Raw genomic sequence first — 23,697 nt, 5'->3', positions numbered from 1 at the left:
TTTTAGAGCATTTAACCGAAATTTCAAATAAATCAACTAAATTAAGTTTATTTCATTTGTACACACAGCTTGTTGTTTTTTTTTAATTATTAGCATTAATATATTCATATGCATATGTAAATGTCAAGTGAAATCGAATAGAATAATGTGCGTCATTTATGCAATGATTAATTTTTTCATTGAAACAGAATTTTATACTCTATTCTGTCTGCAATTGAATTTATTGCAACATACGGTTTGTTAACACATACACACGCACGTACACTACTACATACCTACCTCAACAAACATATTTTGTGAAATTATTGCAAACAATTATTCATAGCATATTTTTATTGATATTATTTGTTTACTTGCAATTTTTTGGTTTGAATGTGGTTGATGTTGAAAATTTGTGATTGCACCAATAACAACAGCAGCAGTAAGAGTGAGCGGGTGTGGTCGGCCAGTCCGTGGAATTTTTTGCTTATGTGAATTTTTTATTTGATTTGACAATTGTTGGGAATATTTTTTCCTTTTTTCTACAAATTTCGCTTGAGGTCAACCACACGCCCACCAATATGCCATGTCGAATGATTAATGTTTGCATATGTTTTAAAGCGGAAATAAGTTTTTGCTTTAGTTTTTATTTTTGGTTGCTGCCGGCTGCTAGAATTGTTAAATAAAGAAGAAGTGAAAAGAAAATTTCTTTAGTGAGTGGTTGCGGACTTGTGGAACCTTCTATGCCTCTAGATGGGTACTATGATAACATATGTTATTACTCTAAGTCAAGGAGATGATTTTTTTATTCTAATCTGTACGACAAAATTCAGTAAATTTTGCCCAAGGATAAAAATATGAGATATTTGTAGTACATTACTTTTTGTAGAAGTTTTCATTTAAATATGTATAGAATCTGTGAAATTGTTTCACGCCAATAACAGAACGTTTGTTTCAGTATACAAATCAAACAATATTCAAAATAATACATTTTCAATCCACTACTTTGTGCGACAGTTTAGAAATTTGTTCACCTGGGTATGGTCAAATATTTATAGTCTCCCGTAGAAACACACTGTCTTCCATTTCAAAACTATTCCTTCCCTGGCTACAGGGTCTTAAAACAACTGCTTTTATCGCTTACATTCTTTGCTAACTTGCTTTATATTGAACATAATATTTATGGTTACCATATTTTCCTTCTTTTAAGTAAATTTTTCATTAAGTATTTATTTAGTAGTATTTAATCAGTGACCCTTTTTAATCTCTCTGCTTGTTACATTCATATTTTTCTCCCATTAAGCGCTATATGAAATATGTAGTTCACCCAGACTAAAATTGCATTACTTTTTTTTACATTTTCACTTGGCCTTATACAATTTTTAATATAGATTTTAATATTACAATTTCATGTTGCTGTAGTTGTTGTTATCACAACAACAATTACTGGTATTACTTTATTCTTCTTCTACTATTACTTCATCTTCTTTTTATTCATTCCAATGCAATTGTTGTTCATTTTTTCTTTCTTTCTATCTTTTTTTATTTATTTTTATTTTCTTTTTTTTCTTTTTGGTATTTTAATGGAATCAACCAACCAACCAACAACTCTACTCAACCAACACAAATACATTACAACACAAACAAATCAACTACAACCAACCAACGAAACAAAAAAAAAACAAAACTCTATCAACAATCCCTACCAAAAAACTGCAATCAATGGAACATTCTGCAAAATGTTTATATTTCTTCTTTTTTGTGTTTTTTGTTGCTGGTTTCCTTCCTACAACTACAAATTTCTTGTTAATTCGTTTGTTCGTTCCATCGTTTTGCTCCTGCCAAACATACTATATATACAAATAAAACCGGACAAATCGTGTACAACACCAACATCACATGTATAAAATAAAATCCACTTTAAAACAAACTCCCCGCAATACCCACACCACAATTTAAACCAAAAAATATACAACATTTCAACAACAATTTTCACTAGGTAACAATCAAACCAAGTATTATTTTTTAAAACAAATTCCTCTTTTCATGTATGAACTGTTTCCTTACTTGCTCTCTGGCATTAGTTCATGGAAATGTGGCTAGCTCCAACCTTTAGCTGGGTTTTGTTCACGAAATTTATAAAAGGAACTAAAACTAATGCAGATGGGTTTCTTGGTCACATTGGCTATGGCAGGAACAAAGCTACAACTAAAGTCAATCTATGCTTAAATGTGCAAATGTCTCCCTCCTCATTAAAAACACACAATTGGCAAATGCATGTCAGTGAAAAAAAAACCAAAAAAATATTAAATTAAAAGTAAACAGCTTTAAATATCCATTAAGCTTTAAATTTAAGTTTTCGTTTTTTTTTTCTCCACTTTTTTTCGTTATAGATTATCATTATAAAATGGCTCTCACATTTTTAATCACCTACTTGTAATAACCACAACAAAGAAAACCCTTCCTTCTGTAACAATCTTCCTCTTTATCGCCTCTATCTGTGAATAGCCTTAACTCCTTCCATGCGGTTGCCATCAATATTATATGGAAACACCACAGTAGTTGGCTATGAATAGAAAACTGTCTATAAAAACTATACACATGACGCTGATGATGTTGACAAGTTTCCTCATTATTAACAAACCAGTCTCTAGAGGCACTTAAGTGCGACCTCCTTTTCCTTGTTGTTATTTTTTATCCATTTTTTTCTTCTTGCTGTTCAAGATGTAGTACACGCCAGTTGATATGCAACACGATAAAAAAAAACGGTGTGTACCATAACAAACAAGTGACATTTGAACAACAAGAACAACTAGAATGAATATATCAACTGCTAAATGGGGTTAAGGGATAAGAGGGCCTTTTATTTGGATAACACTTGAATATTTATTTTTGTTTGCAATTATTTTATTTAAAACGAGGGATTCAAATCTAAGAATATTTAAAAAGTCTTGTATGGATTAAAGCTCGTCTATAAATATAAATTCTAAATTATTGTCTGTAAATAAAATGCTTTTATATATGTTTTTCCACACATAAAAGAACTTTAATGCTCTTCTATACATAGAAAAGCTTTAATGTTTATATAGGCCTAGGAGAGATTTAATGCACTTCCATACATTAAAAAAGCTGTTATGTTTCTCTATACATAGAAGAGCTTTGATGTTTTTCATGCAGGGAACAGATTATAGATCTTAAATGTCCTTCTATACAAAGCGGATCAATAATTAAAAAAACTTCTTAAATTATATTCTATACATAGAAGAACTTTAATGCTTTAATGTTATTCTATACATAGAAGAGCTTTAATGCTCTTGCAGACGTAGAAAAACTTTAATGCTCTTCTATACATAACAGAGCTTTAACGCTCTTATATACCATTGGTGCTCGCTTCCTTACTGTAGCGTAAAAACAAAGCACACGTATTCTCTCTTTATTTCTGATTTGCCATTGCTTAGTAATGGGGAGAGTCTCGTACCACTACTAATACACCAACTATTCTGAGCCCCCCTATTCTATACATAGTAGAGCTTTAACTCTCTTCTTTGCATAGAAGAGACTTAACGCTCTTCTATACATATAAGAGCTTTAACGCTCTTCTATACATATAAGAGCTTTAACGCTCTTCTATACATATAAGAGCTTTAACGCTCTTCTATACATATAAGAGCTTTAACGCTCTTCTATACATAGAAGAGCTTTAACGCTCTTCTATACATAGAAGAGCTTTAACGCTCTTCTATACATAGAAGAGCTTTAACGCTCTTCTATACATAGAAGAGCTTTAACGCTCTTCTATACATAGAAGAGCTTTAACGCTCTTATATACATATAAGAGCTTTAACGCTCTTATATACATATAAGAGCTTTAACGCTCTTCTATACATAGAAGAGCTTTATTGTTATTCTATACATAGAATAGTTTTTATGTTTTTACAGACATAAAAGAGCTTTAGTGCTTTTCTATACATAGAAAAGCTATAACGATTTTCTATACATAGAATAGCTTTAACGCTATTCTACACATAGGAAAGCTTTAACGCTGTTCTACACATAGAAGAGCTTTAACGCTCTTCTACACATAGAAGAGCTTTAACGCTCTTCTACACATAGAAGAGCTTTAACGCTCTTCTACACATAGAAGAGCTTTAACGCTCTTCTATACATAGAAGAGCTCTTCTATACATAGAAGAGCTTTATTGTTATTCTATACATAGAATAGTTTTTATGTTTTTACAGACATAAAAGAGCTTTAGCGCTTTTCTATACATAGAAAAGCTATAACGATCTTCTATACATAGAATAGCTTTAACGCTATTCTACACATAGGAAAGCTTTAACGCTGTTCTACACATAGAAGAGCTTTAACGCTCTTCTACACACAGAAGAGCTTTAACGCTCTTCTACACATAGAAGAGCTTTAACGCTCTTCTATACATAGAAGAGCTTTAACGCTCTTATATACATAGAAGAGCTTTAATGTTCTTCTATACATAGAAGGACTTTAATGCTCCTCTATACCTAAAACAGATTCAATGATCTTCTATATTTAATAGAGGTTTATGCTCTTCTACATACAAGAGCTTTAATGATTTTTGCTTTAGAACTCTTTTTATACAAAGGAGAGGTCACGTGTTTTCAGAAAAACGTTTTAAAAACATTTTCTCTTCTACGTATAGAAAAGGTTGAATGCCCTTTAACACATCGAAGAACTTTATACATAGAAGAGCTTTAACGCTCTTCTATACATAGAAGAGCTTTAATGTTCTTCTATACATAGAAGGACTTTAATGCTCCTCTATACCTAAAACAGATTCAATGATCTTCTATATTTAATAGAGGTTTATGCTCTTCTACATACAAGAGCTTTAATGATTTTCGCTTTAGAACTCTTTTTATACAAAGGAGAGGTTACGTGTTTTCAGAAAAACGTTTTAAAAACATTTTCTCTTCTACGTATAGAAAAGGTTGAATGCCCTTTAACACATCGAAGAACTTTATATTATTATCCATTTTCTTTAAAGAAAAAATCACAGAAAAATCAATTTGACATTTATTTTTTCAGATTACTTCTAACAAATATTAGCCGAGGCTACGTCTTAGACGGTCCATCAGTTGAGTACAATTTTCAATGACTCGTTCAAGCATTTCGACTGGTAACTGGCGAATGGCACGATGTTTTCCCCCAAGACCGGAATCGAAGCGACTTTATCCGCATACAATTGTGACTTTACATATTCTCACAGGAAAAAGTCTAACGGAGTGATACGAGACGATATTGGTGGCAAATCGACTGGTCAAAAACGTGCTCACCGAAGTGTTCATTCAATAAGTCCATTGATTGATGCGATGTGTGAGAAGTGGCGCCGTTTTATTGAAACCAAATGTCGCCGAGATTACGAGCTTCAATTTCAGACATCAAATAGTCGGTTATTACGGCACAAGAACGGTCGTCATTCACCGGCATCATTTTGAAGAAATAGGCTCCGACGATTGCACCGACCCACAAACCGTTACTTTTTCTGGATGAAGTGGCAGCTCTTGACTCTCTTTAAGTTGCTCTTCTTCCCAAATGTGGCAATTTTTACATACCTATAAAGCCAGAAATGTGCCTCATCACTGAACAAAATTAGGCTAGAAACACACTCCCCACATAATGCAAATTTTCGTAATAAAGTTGAACGATTTGTAAACGTTGTAAAGGCTTAAGCTTTTCAATGATAAAATGTCAAACAGTACTACACAAAAACAACATAAACACGTGACACGAATCACGCGTGATCTGCCAAAAAAGGCTGTTGAAAAAAGAAAATGTTTTTAAAAGATTTTCTGAAAGTAAGTGATCTCTTGAAGTTCAGCTATTTATAGAAAATCCATCATATCTCTTCTATAATGGTGGACTTTAAAGCTATTTATAGAAGAAGACTTGGCCTGCAATAGGGTACCTTCCACCACCTTCCCAAAAATTAAAAACCGTGCAGTTTAAGACCTCCTCTCGAATAGTTTTGTTTTTTTTTGCAACAGGTTGTCCTCGGACCCCATTTACGATGGTACAAAATTTTTCAGGGACAAGTCCGTGGTTCCTTAAAAAATGGCCCGAACGCTGTAAACAACCTCCACCATATTTTGTGACTGGTGCGCACTACAACTTTCGAACCAGATACTGGGTTGGTCGAAACTTTACATATAGTAATATTTCTGTGAATCTTAGGTAATGTTCGAAAATGGTGCTTATCAGACCACTTCTTCCGGTACATTCCTCACAAAAGTACAAAATATTCCCTAAAATAGTATGAGCGATTGGACCTCGTAATATTTTATCGAACCCCAGATAGAAAATGAGCCATATCGGTCCACTCTTTAGCGTACCTCCCTAGCAAAAAGATTAACATTTTTGTTCTAGCGCAGTTAAAGGCCTTTTCGAGGATCCTTTAGAAAATTTTCCTTCTGTATGTTATGTGTTTCGTGGGCAAGTTCATGCTTCTTGATATAATGGTCCAATAGCATTAAATTATACGGGGAACAACTGAAAATACTGGTTGTTGCGATATTTATTGAAAGAAATGACTCCCAAAATATGATCGATTCCCAAAATTCGGAAGTGTTGCAAAAGAGCTCCACGTACCTCTTCTGCAACACTTTTGAACTTCAGTCCAAATCCATATTTTTGTTAGCAAGTTCATACGTTCAAAGAAGGCCATAGAATTCTGAAAACCCTTTAATACATATAATTTGGGGGAAAAATGATTTTGGTCGTGTATCCGTTATTTGATCTGTAAGTGGATGACATTTTCAATTCACCCAGGTTGAGGGTATAACTCCGTTGGCAAAGTCGACTGATACTTATTCTGAAATTTTGCTTCGAAATAAAATAATGTTATATTTCTCTTAAAAATATATTTCCTTTGGAACGTTTCCTGACTTATATAAATTTCCATTATTGAGGATTCTACCTTATAGAGGACTTTCAAGTTCGATCTACCATAGAACGGACTCCTTAATAGGTAAATCGAAAGAGTTAGGGATCTTCTTGTCTTGAGAGTTCTTCCTTTATAGTTAAGTAGATAATTTCTAAGGGCCCTCCCGTTAGGCCCTTTTATCCATTTGGAAGAAACGTAAACATTTACACTCTTTAACACTTTGCACTAGTTTTCGTGTGCAATGCACTTTTAGGCTGCACCTGGAAAAAATGCCCAATGTGTGTGTGTGTGAGTGTACGAGTAATCGCACGCATTGGTGAAATTGCAGGAAAATTATGATGTACTTGCTTTCACCAAGCGGACATTATGTTCTTCTGTATTACTGTGTCACACAAGAAAATGCAATCATTATTTTGAATTTTAGTAGATAATGAAACAGAAGATTGCACAGATTTTGCTATTCACGATAATGGATGGGGGGATAATGGCAATGAAAGAAAAAGTAAAATATTAATCCAACTAAAATGTGTTGCATTTAAGGATTCTTTAAAAAAAATGTGCTTATTAGGATAGTGATGGTAGTTCTGCAAAATACCACTTTATAAAGAGAACACATTTTTACTTTAGCTATTTCTTTATATATAAACAAGCTATATATTTTTCATTTAATAAACAAAATCCGAAAGTGATATGTAAATTGACTTCATATTCTGCTAAATGGAGATACACCATAACAATTTATATACTCCCTTCATTTTTATGCATACAGCAGTAATAGTAACCCCATTTTAAGTATATATGACTGTAAAATATGAATCATAAAAAAGCGAAACACTGAACTGCTGCACTTGGACAACCTGCAGATTAGTTGCAAAATTTATTGATGCTGCTGCATCAGTGCCCGTTCGCAAAGGAACGGCAACAACAGCGGCAGTAGCATGTTATTCATAGTGTTGATGCCACATTAGTTCACACACCACCAAACAGAGACCTCCTAAAATAGAGGGAAAACTGGCAACTGGAAAACATATGAAAATGGTTATGCAAATTCTCAAATGGTTGTAAACAATTGCTATTTTTGTTTTTCTGGGTAAAGCTTTTACAAACGAAACGAAAAAAAAAACACCGAAATATACATAGCTCTTTACTAACACTCATAAAGCCATAAATTTATTACCCACACCACATGAGATACAAAGCTACATGCAAATTCTAGGAACTTTATAAAAAATATGGTTAATAAGAATGCCAAGGCCGAGTTGAAGGCCTTTATGGAAGGCAGAGGATTTTTAATTGCAACTAATAGCAAGTAACAAGTAAAAAGATATGGGAAACAAGAATATTGGAACTGTTTAGGAAAATTTATTATTTTGGACCTGACATTTTATAAAACGTCCCTTTAAAAAAACACATGCATTTCCTGCCATGTCTTCATTTAGTGCTAAGTCTGACATTTTCAAATGAATTGTGATTTAAGTCTATCTCTAATGTCCGAACATTCCTACCGTTGTTTTTCGCAGTGCATTTACTGTAGGTACAATTTTAGTTTAAATTCCTGCAACTGACTCTAACTGCGGTTATCTACGTTTCGTTTAAATGGCGTCACAGGTGAAATTATTATGTTGCTTCTAGGTAACAGTGATAGTGGTTGGATTCATGTATGTGTAACACTTTTAACTATGTTTACAATCAGATCTTTCATAAACAAACACACATATTTCTACATAAAAATTGTACACATATCTATGTGAAATAATAATACCGGCAATGTGGGTGTGCAAAAAAAACTTCACTTCTATGAATATGTCTACATTGTTGTCGGTATATAAATAGCTATACACCCACACTCCTATATGCAGGCATATAAATATATTTATTAAGCGCGCATTGTTTGCAAACATTCCTACATATATCATATGTATTTTTGGTGTATAATTTACTGTCTGCATTTTTATTTCTTCGTGTTGTGGTCACAAATTTATGCATTTATGGAGGTTGTTTAAATAAAGAATGTTCGTCCTTTATTTCAAGAACCGCATTGAAAGTCCCACAAGATGACATTTTTCAGCTTCGGAATATTCTGCAAAAATGTCGCTCAGAAAATTTTAGGTACGGCTCTCATTGACAACTAATCAATTTTGCCGCGTTTTCATAGTCATGTGTTTTGTGTTTTTGTATGTTCTGTAACGAATATACAAAAAAAAAAAAAAAACAAAATATAGTCTTTTTCTGAGCAAAAACAGGGTAAATGCACAAAACGACCGTGAAAACGCGACAAAATCGATTAGTTGTCAATGAGAGCCGTACCTAAAATTTTCTGAGCGACATTTTTGCAGAACATTTCGAAGCTGAAAAATGTCATCTTGTGGGACTTTCAATGCGGTTCTTGAAATAAAGGACGAAAAGGACATTGAAAGAACCAAGTTAGAAGATCGAAGTGCTATACGAAAGTAATCCTCATTCGATTTGACTGAAGAAATGTCATCTCATAAATAAGCTAAAACAACAGTTAACAAAGATATAACGCTAAATTCTGATGCCTTACAGGGCCTCTAGCAAAAACTTCATCACGCCATAACGCGGAAGTTCGACTCACGTCGGATCTGTCCTTCGGAGTTCTTAATATACTCACCAAGGACATCCATCCCCAAAAGGAATTATCTCTTCCCCAGACTTCAACCCACATTCTGCTGCATAGTGTAATATATTAATAAAATAATTAATAAATGACGGAATCGCAATATTTTTAGGGTTTTTCGACAAAAAATCGAACAAACTTTGACCAACTGACCATCAACAGATGATTGAAAAACAACTGATCGAACTTGCTAAATTTTGCTGGGAAAAATTCTTCTAGCAACCTTTAGCAAGTTCGCAGCAAACCGCTGTAAAAATTGTTTTGTTATTTCGGTCTCTTTTACTGAACTTTTGTGTAAAAAGACAACATTTCGTCAACAGGATAATAAGCGATCACGAACCACCTGAAGCAAAGACAATTTGGTACAGAATTAAGTTAATTGTGAGCAACAGTTAAATCTGTCTCGCTGATGGAACACCTGACAGTGACAGACAGGTACTAGAGTTGGGCAATCTCGTTCAATTGAACGATCCGGATCACTATCTCGTTCAATGGATACCGGTAATTTCTTTGACAAAACTGCGTATACTTAATGTCACACGTTGGTTTTTATGATCTTACTCATTCGTTTTTAAACGAAGACAGTGATCCGGATCATTCAATTGAACGGGATTGCCCAACTCTAACAGGTGCGCGTGGTTATTTTAACTGGCAATTTTTAGAGTACCCCAAGATTGATAGGAAAAAGAGGAGTGTACTACGCCGTATAAGGGCCCTCTCAATCGAGGAGCTAGCATCACAATTTACAATAGGCGATGTTGCAGGTTTCAACCGAAATGTCCTTTAACGGAATGCTTAAACAACATGATAACCTGGAATTGAGTATTTGCGAAGTGCCCTCAATGTATCGCTGGCTACCAATATTGTAGCAGAAGGCTGGAAAATTGGCCGCTACTGAAGCCAGACAAGGTTGCCATCAGAGTAGATACAGGCGATTTTCGATTTTCCTCCTGGCGCCAGTAACGAAGATTTTAGAGACACAACTCCCCCCATGATGACAAGCAGATTCCCAGTTGTTGGGCAACATAGCAGCACAGATTCTGGAAAATGCACAGTATAACAACAGCACGCCATATCCACACAGGTGAACCAGAACAGGCCGTGCGATAGTACAGTCATGGCGCCTTGATACCGTCAACCAAGCCAAGCTGATCGAGGACATAGATAAGACTTTCCTCGAGCTGTGTTTGAAACGGTGGATAATCAGCTACATGTGTGGGCCCCAGTCATTTGTGGAATTGATAAATAAGAAGTCTAAGACCTGAAGAGTGAAAAGAGAGTTCCCCAAAGCAGTGTGATACCTTCAGAACTGTTTAACCCTTACCTTTCTGAATTTCCACACACTCTAGACGGCATAGAGATAGTAATGTATGCGGTTGAATGCACGATCTTGGCGTCTGGTCCTATCGTCTACCTTTCTGAATTTCCACACCCTTTAGACGGCATAGAGATAGTAATGTATGCGGTTGAATGCAAGATCTTGGCCTTGGTCGGGCCCTATCGTCGATGACATATGGTAAAATTCAAATTTCCTTTACAATTCCATCGAGAAAAAAATTAAAAAATTTTTGACAAGCACATTCACGATTTTTGTTACATGGGTTAAGAAAAAAATCGTGGTTTCAAATATGTTCGCGTTCACAAAATTGGATGCTGCGCCCAAAAGTTATGGGGGGTTTTATTCCCTTATAAAGAAAAAATATTTAAAAATTCCCTTTGTGTTGCAATACCAAAATGTATATATAAATCGGTAACAACATTTAATATCTATCCGTAGACGCCTAAATATTAGCTAAATTTATTTTCATTTTCGCGGAAAATCAAAAAATAATGAAGGAATCTTGGAGTAAATTTTATTTATTCTTACTCAGAGTCCATAAAAATCTCTAAAAAAAACTAAAAATACGTACAGAATCTTGACAATGTCCAGAAAAATGTGAGACCAAAATTTTATTGATTAGGATTTTAAATTGCATATTGCAGCTACAACAAAAGACAAAAGTTTATTGTTGGAACATTATTTCAAGAATATATTTTTTGGTTTAATTCGAAAAATTTGAGAAAATTTTTTGGAGTTATTCTACTATTTCGCTAAATTTCCTAACAAAACCTGAATTATTTTGCTAAAACCTCTTCAAGGAAAATAGTTTATCATCGTGAAAGTATATTTGCATAGTGTGATAAGCAATAGAATTAGGAAATAAAGAGTGATATTGATATAACAATCAAAGAAAAAACATAAAAGTTAAAAACCGTATAACGCGCGAAATAGTTAAAATCAGTTGAGGCGCATGTGCTTTTCGCATAGAGCGAGTGCATCTCTGTCAATATGTTTGCATTTTTCCATGTTTCATTTAACCGCAAAAGTGTGCCATCAGTTGCATCTTACTACACCAAAATGCTTCATGTGGGTAAAAATAACGCGATGTTCATATGATTATAAGGCGCATCCGATTTCAGTGACCCCCTGTTAAAAATACGTCAATAAGACAAATTTTATACAGATTCGTCAAGAACCGCGGATGTGCTACCTGATTCTATTTTTGGTTAAATACGAATACTACTCCCGAATCTCTGAAATTCATGACACACCTTTTTGACAAATATTATAACCGTGTATAAAGGCTTCCATTTATGTAAAAAAATTTAAGGACAATCGCGGTTAAGTATGCGGATTAGTCAAAATACAATTTTGCTTATTTTCCTATTTTCAGGGTATCTATATCAGCGGTTTTAGTGGATGGATTCGATCGCGGTAGGGCTCAGTGAATCCGGCGCGGAAAAAAACTAAAATCACGCGGGGTTCAAGGGTACATGAGTCATACTTGTAAATTTTGAAGCCAAAAAATAGGTTTTTAAAGAAAAATTACGCACCAAAAATTCGACTTTGGACTCCTATTACTAGGGAGCTGTGGGGAGCACACTCATGAGATATACATCAAACGACGTGGAATCACGAGTTCTACAATCCAATAAATAGATTAGGTCATTATCTGGTTGCGCCCTCCAATTATAAGAAAAATTCAAAAAACCCCGATTTCAAAACTTCAAAATGTCAGCATCGATTTAAGAGGGATGCACTGTATATATCGAGAAGTCACACATTAGCATCATGTTGCCCAAGGGGTATTCTTCAATCCTTTCTTTGAGCTCAGGTCTGAATTTTCCCTCGTTTGACCAGAAATCAAGAAAAAACACAAAAAAGCTTGCTAACTTCAACACATTTTACCCATTTTTTTATATTACCACCAACGCAGCTTCCACGAAAATTATTTGCTATGGTCCATATTATAAGATCGTGGCTAAAACACTTCAGTTCATGTAAATATATTCATATTTTATAAAATATATTAACAGTTCGCGACTTATTAAATGGTGAACCTCAACTTCAACGATTGTAAAACATTTTTGAATATTACCATATGTATGTATGTAATAGGTCTAATGTCGACATAGCTGAGTTGGTGCAGTTCTTCCATCTGAAGAATATGAAAATATCCGCAGCTAAATCCACTGCCACACTGATCACCACATGGAAGGCTGAAATGAGGCTCGCCCTGAAGATATTGGTCGATGGTGTCCTGACTCCGACCACTTACTACCCCTAGATATTACGTGTTATTTTCGACAGCAGGCAAGCCACTGCTAGTTGCGACAATGTGAGAGGTACCAACAAGGTCCTCAAGTTGCAAACCGGCAGCACTTGCGGTTCTGACAAAGAAACCATGTTGAATTCTTACAAAGCAATAGACCGTTGTGTATAGGCAATGCGGCCCATTATTGTATGTATGTGGTACGTAGTGGAAAAATATTCAAACTTGCAAGAATGCCGCTCTAAAGACTGCTGTTCTCTAGACACCAGTGGACCATCTTCATGAGAAGACGTAGATTTTACCGATGCCTCAGCACAACAAGATGTTGTCGATGAAGTACCTGCTTGGTGTGGTATCGTCATAAGCACGTCTGCCACAATCCAGAGGACAGACTTCCCCACCCAGGAACGTCAGGGGAGATCTTCATGATCTAGAGAGAGATCTAAAGGTACAAACCAAAATCCCTTGATCAGATAAACCCCCTGACTAAAGCTTTTCTGTACTCCTTAAGATGACGTTGGAGATCCTGAGAATTTTTGAATAATGGATACAGCTTTTTTGGGAAGATTATCTTTCAAAACCTTTTTGAATTTTTCCCAGTTCGTTGTTTTTCCAGATATGTTGAATAGTATATATCCAATTATCATCTGAGAAAGACTTCTTATCGGATACAATCCAGTTATTATATTTCGCTTTTGTCGTATGTCAGAGAAAAGTGTGACGTCAGAGACCTCCTGCCACCCCCTATAGTTTTCCGAGATTGGAAATACAAAATAAGGGTTATTACTCCTGTTGCATATTGTGAGGATGTTAGTATTTATGAAATCTAATTGCCTGTTTCACTAAGACGATTCGAATTCAAATTCGTTCGAAGTATTACCAAAGTTCCGTTGTTTGTAAAAATATTTGATTAATTTTTGTTTTCAATCAAATAAAAATTCTACCATGACAGGAGTTTGGTAGTAATTCGAACGGCATTGAATTTGAATCGTCTTAGAGAAACTGGCCATAAATGAGAGTCACCTCTGTCGTTTATTAAAGTGCTGTCCCACAGGTCATATCTTGTGTTAATGTTGCAGCCAATAATGATGGTGTCGTGTGGTTGAATGGCCCTCGTGATGCTCGAGAACTCGCATAGTGGAACTTCTCTTAAGTAAGCCATCTAGGAAGAGGCAATAAGAAAGTGCTTAATGTTTTCCACTTCAACTCATGCCCTATACTTCGTATTCGTAAACGTATTGCATCTGTGTGATGAGTATGTTTAGATCTTCCTCAACCAGAAGGATCAGCGACCCTAGAGTGCTTTAAATTGATCTGCGCAATCATAAGCTGAAGATTTGGATGACCCTTCTAACTGCATTGTTAGGCCAGGCGGGCGTAGGATCTCGACTTTGCTTTCCCTCATACCAATGTTCTCCAATATTTCAAGTTGCCCCATTCCGGCCTGAATTATTGAGAGAACTAAGCATATACTGTTATAGTTAGGTTGCTCAGTGGCCAATTTGTCTATTGGAAACTTCTTTGTTCATTTTCTCCAGACATTTCAGAAATTTTGGACCGACACACTCTATTTTGGGCAATCAAACTTTGGCACGGAGTCTCATTGTGATTTCTTGGTTCGGATTCGGTTTCAAGCAGCTGTTCTAAGCTTAGTTATGCTCTTTTGCAGGAACCCCTTTGAGCACTCATCCCTATATATGGAACCACTGTGCAACTCGCTAGAGACGAAATGGGGTACCGGAGAATCGTCGTTTGTAAAACGTGTTCCATAACAAGTTCAGACTATTCGGTTCCTACTTTTTAGCAACAGCAACCATCAGGTTATTATCCACACGGCAGCGGGTTCATTGTACCCTAAGATATTCGTTTTAAAGTTACGAGACCGGTAAAAACTTTTTTTAAATTTAGAAGTCCTATAGCAGATCTTATATCTTTAGGGGATCATTAAAATATATGTATAGAAGTACCTATAGAAAGTCCTCTAACCACAAAACATCCAGTAGTCAAAAAAATTTCCATAAAATTCTAACATTTGTTTGGAATTCGCTGTTGTACAGGATAATCTGTATTATTTTATATGCTACAATAATTTGCCAATATTTATGTCAATAGAAGTATTGTTGTGTACTTCCGTTTCCTCTACAATGTTCACACAGTGAATGAAACATTATGACCGTTATAACAACACTCTCATCATGTAATTCAAATCTTTAGCAACAACATTCATTCAATCATGAAGCATATGTCGCCTTTTGTCCGGTATTCAATTTATTATCAACACCATTATCAACGAATTTTGCACTAATGGTGACTCTGATATTGACCGACTATCTGTCTGGCGGCATGACTTTTGGGTTGTTATCTCTCATTGTCAATGGCGTTTTTCATTTCATTTTTATGTGCAGACTGTTGCACACAAATTCTTTAACCAAGTACCCTAGCGCCTAGCACTCTCGCATCACTCCAAACATTCATTCATCTCTATTTGTGAGGGGATTCACATTATGGATGGATAAGTTGATATATGTACATATGTATGTATATATTATTAAATAAAATGGACAACAGGATACTACAAGTAGATGTATAACGATTATCACACGAATACACATACATGATCTGTTTGAGAGTACATATGTATGTGTTTCTGTGTGTTTCCCATGATATGTGATTGTTTGTCAATGATTTTTTACATTTAAAACGCATCAATGATTTAAATGATGCATTCTCCTGATTCAATGTAGTTGCCCGGTTGGTGCCTGGCATCCAGAATGGGGAAAAATATTCAATTTATGCATCGCTGATTTTTATGTTACAAAACAGCTCTCCAGCTTCGGACATGAACATATTTAATTAGTTCGATTTCCATGCAACTACAGACTGACCAAAGTAAAATACAGTCTGTGTGCAATGGGAATACCATCCGGATTCGAACAGCTGCCACAGCCGCAATAAATTCATGAAGAATTGCTGGTGTTGTTAAATTTATTGGAAATCTGCTGTCATTGCTTATAAATGAGCGTAATTTAATTAGTAACAAATGATTTCTGTTTATTCTCACAAGTGTGAAACCCTCGTATTGAATATGGAATGGAGGTTTTCTGGAAAGAAAAAAATATATTTTTACAGGCACCAAAATAAAAAAAAATAGTTTAAGAATTTAAAAGAAAAATTGATAGACTTTTTGTTGACATTTTACACCAATCAGGAAATAATAATAGAATAGATAATAACATTAAATTCCATTTTATCAGTTGACAAAATAATGTCCCTTTGAATTGTGAACATGTTAATGTAATTTCGATTTGCAATTACAAATGGCCGGACTGCCATAAGCTGCGAGTTGATCTAAGCAGAAGAAGAGGAGAGTAGTGAATGTCTGAGTATTGTGTGATAAAAGTCATTTGGCAATACAAGCAAAAACTTTGACACATCACACAGCAACCATAACGACATACAAATGCAGCGACATGCATTTGTATTTAAAGTCCTCTCCATAACCAGTCCTTTTTTGAAAGTGGCCGTGGCAACGCTACATTGGCAATGCAATGACGGTGACATGCTACGCCGAAAAAAAACCAAGTGACTCTACTAATGTTTATCTACCCACAGATTTCAATCAGTAAAGGCTAAAAGCAATACAAATGCAAATGGTTATAAGCATGTTAATGTGTGTGTGTGTTCAATGTGATTTTTCTATCGTGGCTTCCAATGCAAATATAGATTTGTCTGTATTGGAAAAAATGACAAATACCAATGCCCCCGACCAACATGTGTATCAAATGACTAGGCTTTTAAGAGAGATACACACATGCATACATCGAAAATGGTCATTCATGGTCTTAAAAAATCCGTTAAGTTCAGTCAGCCAGAATCTCACACACTGCACACCATAAAGGGGTCAAATTTGATTCTGGCCAGAAAAAAATTACATTGGCATGTTCACATCGATGTATTATCTCCACCCAAAGAGAAAATATCGATTTGAATCATCATTAGGATCAATTTCAACATTCCTTAAAATCCACGCCTATATCCATGAAAGTCTCTCAAGAACTATCCACGAAAATCCACGCCTATATCCGCGATAGTCTCTCAAGAGATATTCCTTAAAAAAATCCAAGCCTATATAAGTGATAGTCTCTCAAAAAATATTCCTAAAAAATCCACGCCTATAACTGAAAAAGTCTCTGAAAAAATATTCCTTAAAAATCCACGCATATATCCGTGATAGTCTTTGAAAAAATATTCCTTAAAAATCCACGCCTATATCCATGATAGTCTCTGAAGAAATATTACTTAAAAACCCACGCCAATGTCGGTGATAGTCTCTCAATAAATATTTCTAAAAATTCCTAAAAATATTCCGGATAGTCTCTCAAGAAATATTCCTTAAAAATCCACGCATATATCCGTGATAGTCTTTGAAAAAATATTCCTTAAAAATCCACGCCTATATCCATGATAGTCTCTGAAGAAATATTACTTAAAAACCCACGCCAATGTCGGTGATAGTCTCTCAATAAATATTTCTAAAAATTCCTAAAAATATTCCGGATAGTCTCTCAAGAAATATTCCTTTAAAATCCACGCCTATATCCGTAATAGTCTCTCAAGAAATATTCGTTAAAAATCCACCCCTATATTGGTGATGATTTCTCAATAAATATTCCTTAAAAATCCACGCCTACATTGATAAACTGTCGTTGTCCAGGCGACAAATGGTGAGTATTTAAGGGAACTAAAAATTCTATTATCTTTTTCATTACCTTCGAAAATCGTCTATACCCAAACATTTGCTCCCGAAAAAGCAACCCAAAGACCCATGGCAAACATTAGAGTGATGCAAATTTGTGCTTAAATACAAACCATAGTGGGTCATACATTATTCAATATTGACGAAGCAAATAGCAGTCGAACACCGTCATTCTAAGGCTAGCAGAATCCATCTATCGCCTTACACTAAACATGAGGATGGTGGTGGGTACAACATCCACAGAAAACTGATACCCAGTAGTAACATGCAGTTCCTTATTGTTATTGTTACTATTGCACTCACTGAGTCTGCACACACATTCACATGTGCTTGCGATGCAATACTCATGAATATGGAACATATTCAAGGGACACTTACACTCCAACACTCTAGCAGCATTGTGCTAGCTAGTGCCATACACTTAAATTCATCTGCTGTGAATGTTTCATTTTTTTTCGAGAAACAATACAACAACAGAATGAACGAAATACAAGACAAACGGAAACGGATATAAAGGCTGGGAATGGTCATGTATTTTTACATAGACACAAATACATATGAATGTACCTATGTGGAGATTCCACATAGCCGTTTTTTTGTTTCTCATAGGTAGGGAATTTTAAGTGGCACTTGGGAAATCAATGTTCCACTGTTCTCCGCTCTGTTTTGTTTTGTAGCTCATACACAGCGATCGGCTTTTCTAGGCAAATTGACTGAAATTTTAGGGTTCTGTTAAATTTTGGGCACTTTCCATGGTCGCCAACAATGTTTGTTCATATACAGTTCTTAAATTGCACCGTGTTTCCTATGTTTGTATGTGTATGTCAATGTTATATATGGTATGTACGATAGATATGTATGTATGTACGACGTGGCAATTGCAAGTTTTGTGTGTCTGTTGTAGTAGCTGTGCTGCATTAGCATAAAATGAAAGCGAAATGTGTTAAGCATTGCCACAACAACGTTGAGGCTTTTATGCAAAGTATCCTCAGACATGGTGGTGGCTACATTTGAACTCGACTCTCACACACTTTTCTTGGCCATTCACATTCACATTGCACTGCACAAACTGCATTTTTCATTGCCGTACCATTTGATGGCGAGACTGTTAAATGTCCTTTTAAAAAAATCTCTTTGAGTGCGGGGGGCTGGGGGAGCACTTTTGTGTATTTGACGGTCTAGATGTTAATGTTTAGAATGAGTTAAATTCTTGTTTGCCTGAAATTTTTTACTATTTAAATTTTGCAAGTTTTAATGTTGTGAAAAACCGAGTTGAAATAAATTCTTTGCAGAAATCATGAAGTTCAAATAGTTAAACAACAGACAAAGTTGAAGTAATCAACGTCCTTCTATGTTTAGAGGAGTAAGGGGTTAAGCCTTAAGTTAATTCCCTTAAACTGGCTTTAAAAGGGTCATACCTAAGTTAACGAAGGGCAACTTGATTGTTTCAGCCATGTAAACTTCTCTACAAGTGCTATCTTAAGGCACGCCGCACAGTGTTGCCGCGTGGACAAAAATCAAAAAATGTGATATTAACTTTTACATATGTTTATGTTTTTTTCTTACAGTAAACACATCTGATACATCGAATCTGAAAGAATTTTGTCGATATGTGCATCCATAATGAAGTTATAGCTCTTTAAATATGAAAAATATTTCCCAGATAATCTAAAGCGATAATCGTATGAAAATTGGACGACATTTAAAATAACATTTTCTGAAAAGTTTGTTGATAATATTAAAAGTTTTGGATGGGGATTTGATGGGAGGGCAATAAATAAAAAATTATAGTACAAAAAGTTGACATCAACTGCACATAAGCAAAGTACTGTTATCAAGAAGTAAAAATTTATATTTGATAAAAAAGTATAAATTCTTAATATTTCGTAGAGTATATCTTTTGAATGCCACCTATTGCCACCTTGGCTCTTGGTTTCCGTTAATTGGACATCTCTTCCGAAGCGAAATGTGTAAAAACATTCTGCCCATCCCTGCAACCTTCTGAGATATATCGGTACAGATTTTATATAGCCCCTATATATATCTTTTCCCGATTTTGCTACAGCTTGTTCAATTTTGATCGAATAGCCTTGAAATTTAATATTTTCTTATTTTCTTAAGCCCCTAAATAGCCACACCGATTTTCACAAAAATCGGTTCAGATTTGGGTATAGCCCTCATATATATCTTTCCCCGATTTTGCTATAACTCAGTTAAGTTTGATCGAATAGCCTTCAAATTTAATATGTAATATTTGCTTAAGCCCCTGAGTACCTCTACCGATTTTCACAAAAATAGGTTCAGATTTTTATATATTTAATATGTAATATTTTCTTAGGTCCCTGAATAGGTTACATATTAAATATTACATATTAAATTCGAAGGCTATTCGATCAAAATTGACAGAGTTATAGCAAAATCGGGGAAGATATATATGGGGGCTATATCCAAATCTGAACCGATATGGACCAAAGTTGAAATTTTTCATTCCTATGCCCTTACAAGTACTTGTGCAAAAATTTGTCAACCTAGGTCAACTCCTTCTATTTTTGTCCACTTTTGTATGGAAGCGGCAACACTGTGCGCCGTTCGGACTCGGCGATAAACAGTAGGTCCCATATCATTGAGCTAATATGAATCGGGGTGCACTCATTGATATGAGAGAAGTCTCCCTTGTCCCGCCTGGGATGTTTGTGGAACAATTATTATTATGTATGGTTATTTTCATGTGAAGATCCGTACTTCCTGAGATATCTATCCTAATTTGGTTAATTCCATTAGCTATTGAGTTAATATCCGATTAAACTATTTCCCACGAATATCCTTGAGGAGAAAAAAGGAGACTTATTTCCTCGCCTTTTATTGAACTCAATGATTTGGGACATCTTTTTATCACCGGGTCCGAAGATTATTACACTGAGGGGTTTCTGCCACCGTCGAAAAAGTGACGCAATTTATTCCAGAAAAAAATTTGCCAAATTATATAGGCCCCGCCCAACTTTGATAATTTTCTTACTGGTTTATTCATCAATATTTAGTAATAGAAATTTAAGGTTACTTTATCATCGCAGGTAATTTCCATACACCATGTAAATTGCATGGAGAGCCATTGTATTTTGTAAAAAGCATGGATTTTAATATTTTTAATTTCAAAATTATGATTTGGCAAATCACACATCAGCATGTCGAAACTCCTTAGAACAATTGGACACTAATTTCATTTAGTTTCATATATGTAGTTAAAAAACACTGTAAAAACAACATTTTTGTAAAAACTTCTTGTCAACCATTTATGATTTGTTATCAAAAAAGAAAAATTACATCGCGCCAAAACATTTAGTAACTGTCATTGCATTTTACGTTCTCTTCATATGTCATATGTTATGCAAAATTACAAAGACCTTTTCATACCGGCCTTTTACTAATTGTGTTTACTCTATTTCCAATGTTTTTTTTTTTTTATTCTTCGACTGCTGTATCTGCTGTCTGTTTTGTCCGTGCAGTATTTTTGGTCATCATTCCAGAAATTTGGCAATTCACGTGGCCATCACATGCTATCAGATAGAGGACTACAATATGGCTTGGATGTTGATCAAGAGGATGAACCATTGAAAATAGTATCGCATATAACGACCAAAGACTTGCAAACTTCGCTAAACGCTAACAAGGCTTACACAAAACCAGGCAACCGAAACAATGGCAACGAAGTTGGAGCCCATAATCATGATGACGAGGATGAGGATGGCGGTGATGATGTTGATGGTGTTGACAATGTTGATGATATGGCTGGCCAAACGACTACAGCGACAAATGCCACCGATAACGAGAGACAATCAACTTTACATTTACCCCATGCCAGATGGCCGAATCATTGGTCAGATATACCACCGTCACACATGACTTCCACCAATACAGTCACGTATAAATGGCTAACAAGCCCATGGACGCCATGTTCACAGAAATGTGGGGCAGCTGGCTCGGGTTTAAGGGTAAGTACAGTAATCCTAGCAACCAAGCACTAAAGGGAGGGAGATGCTTTGAAAGAAGAAAAAAAATATACAATTTATTTAATGTAATTGTCTTTTTCGCTTTATTTAAAACATTTTATTTATCCATTCATTAGAGACGCACCATTACCTGTATTCGCATCCATTTAACGACTAGTATCCCCACCATCCCCAATGGTGATTACAATAGCAACAATGACGATGAAAATGCTCTTAATATGGAACAAACCACTGAAGTAACCAACCAACAACAACAACTACCGCTGGAACAGGAACAGGAGGAAGTTGTGGACAATGCATTTTGTGAAGATTATGGCCTGGACATACCCGATACCTTTGAGACATGCGGCAGTGAAGAATGCCCCCGCTGGATCAAGGGTGAATGGTCATTGTGTCATCAGTCACGTTGTTTTGGTCGCAACACAGCCATACAAAGACGTGAAGTCTCCTGCCGTTTTGCTAATGATACCATATCTCGTCTATGCCCAGAATATGAAAAGCCCATCAGTCGCCAGGAATGCTACAATGAACGTTGCAAAGGTGTATGGAGGGTAGAGCCCTGGTCAGAGGTAAATAAAACAACTTTTGGTTATGCATGTCTGTTTGTTTTTTTTTTTTTTTGTACACCCTCCACCATGAGATGGATGGTACATTATTTTGTCTTTTCGTTTGCAACTTCTCTTTAGATATCATAATATTTTGTCCAAACTTAATTTAAGTTCAAAAATGGTCATATCGGTTCAATCCTTCGGGTTCGTCCCTCACAAAAGTTCAAAATTTTTCTCTAAAATGGTGCTGACGAATTGAATTGAGTAACCGATTTCATCCAAACTTTACACCAGACATACACAGATCAGTTTCGGATATGATCTGTCTACTCTTTCAGGTGTCTACCATACAAAATTTCACAATTTTTCGAAAAATGCAGGTTAAGAAGATGTTTTTTTTATATTTTTTTATTTCAATACTCATGTCTCGGATCATTTTGAATTTATTCGTGGTATGTTGTTGTCAATTTCCATACAATTTTTCCATCAGGTTCCAAGAGGGTCTATATCGTACAACACCTTTGGGTATTTCCCTATGTTCAGTTTGTGGTACTTTTTGTGGTCCTGTTTATCATGGACAGCTTTTAGGCTCAGATCGTGGATTTATTTTAAGTCAATTCTAGGACTAATGTAGGTTCAGATCGTGGACTATATTTAGTCTCAAATCATGGACTACTGGGGGACTATTGTGAGGCTCATGATTGTGTTCATTTATTTAATGGCAATTGGAGGGCTTTTTTCGAGGCTCATGATCGTTCACTTATTTTATGACAATTTAATGACTATTTTTAGGCTCATATTGTCGATATATTTTACGACAATTTGAGGACTATTTTAGGCTCAAATCGTGTATTTATTTTACGGCAATCTGAGGACGGTATTTAGGCTTAAATCGTAGATTTATTTTACTACAATTTGAGGACTATCTTTAGGCTCAAATCGTGGATTTATTTTACGACATTTTGAGGACTATTTTAGAATCAAATTGTGTATTTATTTTACGACATTTTGAGGACTATTTTTAGGCTCAAATCGTGGGCTTATTTTGCGACAATTTGAGGACTATTTTAGGCTCAAATCGTGGATCTATTTTACGATAATGTGAGGAATATATTTAGGCTCAAATCGTATATTTATTTTACTACAATTTAAGGACTATTTTTAGGCTCATATCGTGGATTTATTTTACGACAATTTGAGAACTATTTTAGAATCAAATTGTGTATTTATTTTACGACAATTTGAGGACTATTTTT

At 35.2% G+C, this 23,697-nt stretch overlaps 1 protein-coding gene across 8 annotated transcripts in view; it reads left to right on the top strand.

The window, feature by feature from the left end:
- Window positions 1-23,697, top strand: part of nolo (ADAMTS-like no long nerve cord) — a 215,693-nt gene that overhangs the window by 186,192 nt on the left and 5,804 nt on the right. For 6 of the 8 annotated variants that reach the window (XM_073966680.1, XM_073966675.1, XM_073966678.1 and 3 more), the window contains 2 exons: window positions 21,390-21,875; window positions 22,010-22,462. In XM_073966680.1, the coding sequence (XP_073822781.1) occupies window positions 21,390-21,875; window positions 22,010-22,462 (939 nt within the window). The remainder of the gene's footprint in view (window positions 1-21,389; window positions 21,876-22,009; window positions 22,463-23,697) is intronic. The other 2 variants (XM_073966677.1, XM_073966676.1) reach the window with 1 other exon arrangement.

Source organism: Musca autumnalis, unplaced genomic scaffold (assembly GCF_047663935.1).
Source record: "Musca autumnalis isolate F117 unplaced genomic scaffold, ASM4766393v1 scaffold_2, whole genome shotgun sequence".
In the NCBI taxonomy this organism is placed as follows: Eukaryota; Metazoa; Arthropoda; class Insecta; order Diptera; family Muscidae; genus Musca; species Musca autumnalis.
Note: the sequence above shows the minus strand (reverse complement) of the source record. Positions and strands in the feature narration are given on the sequence as shown.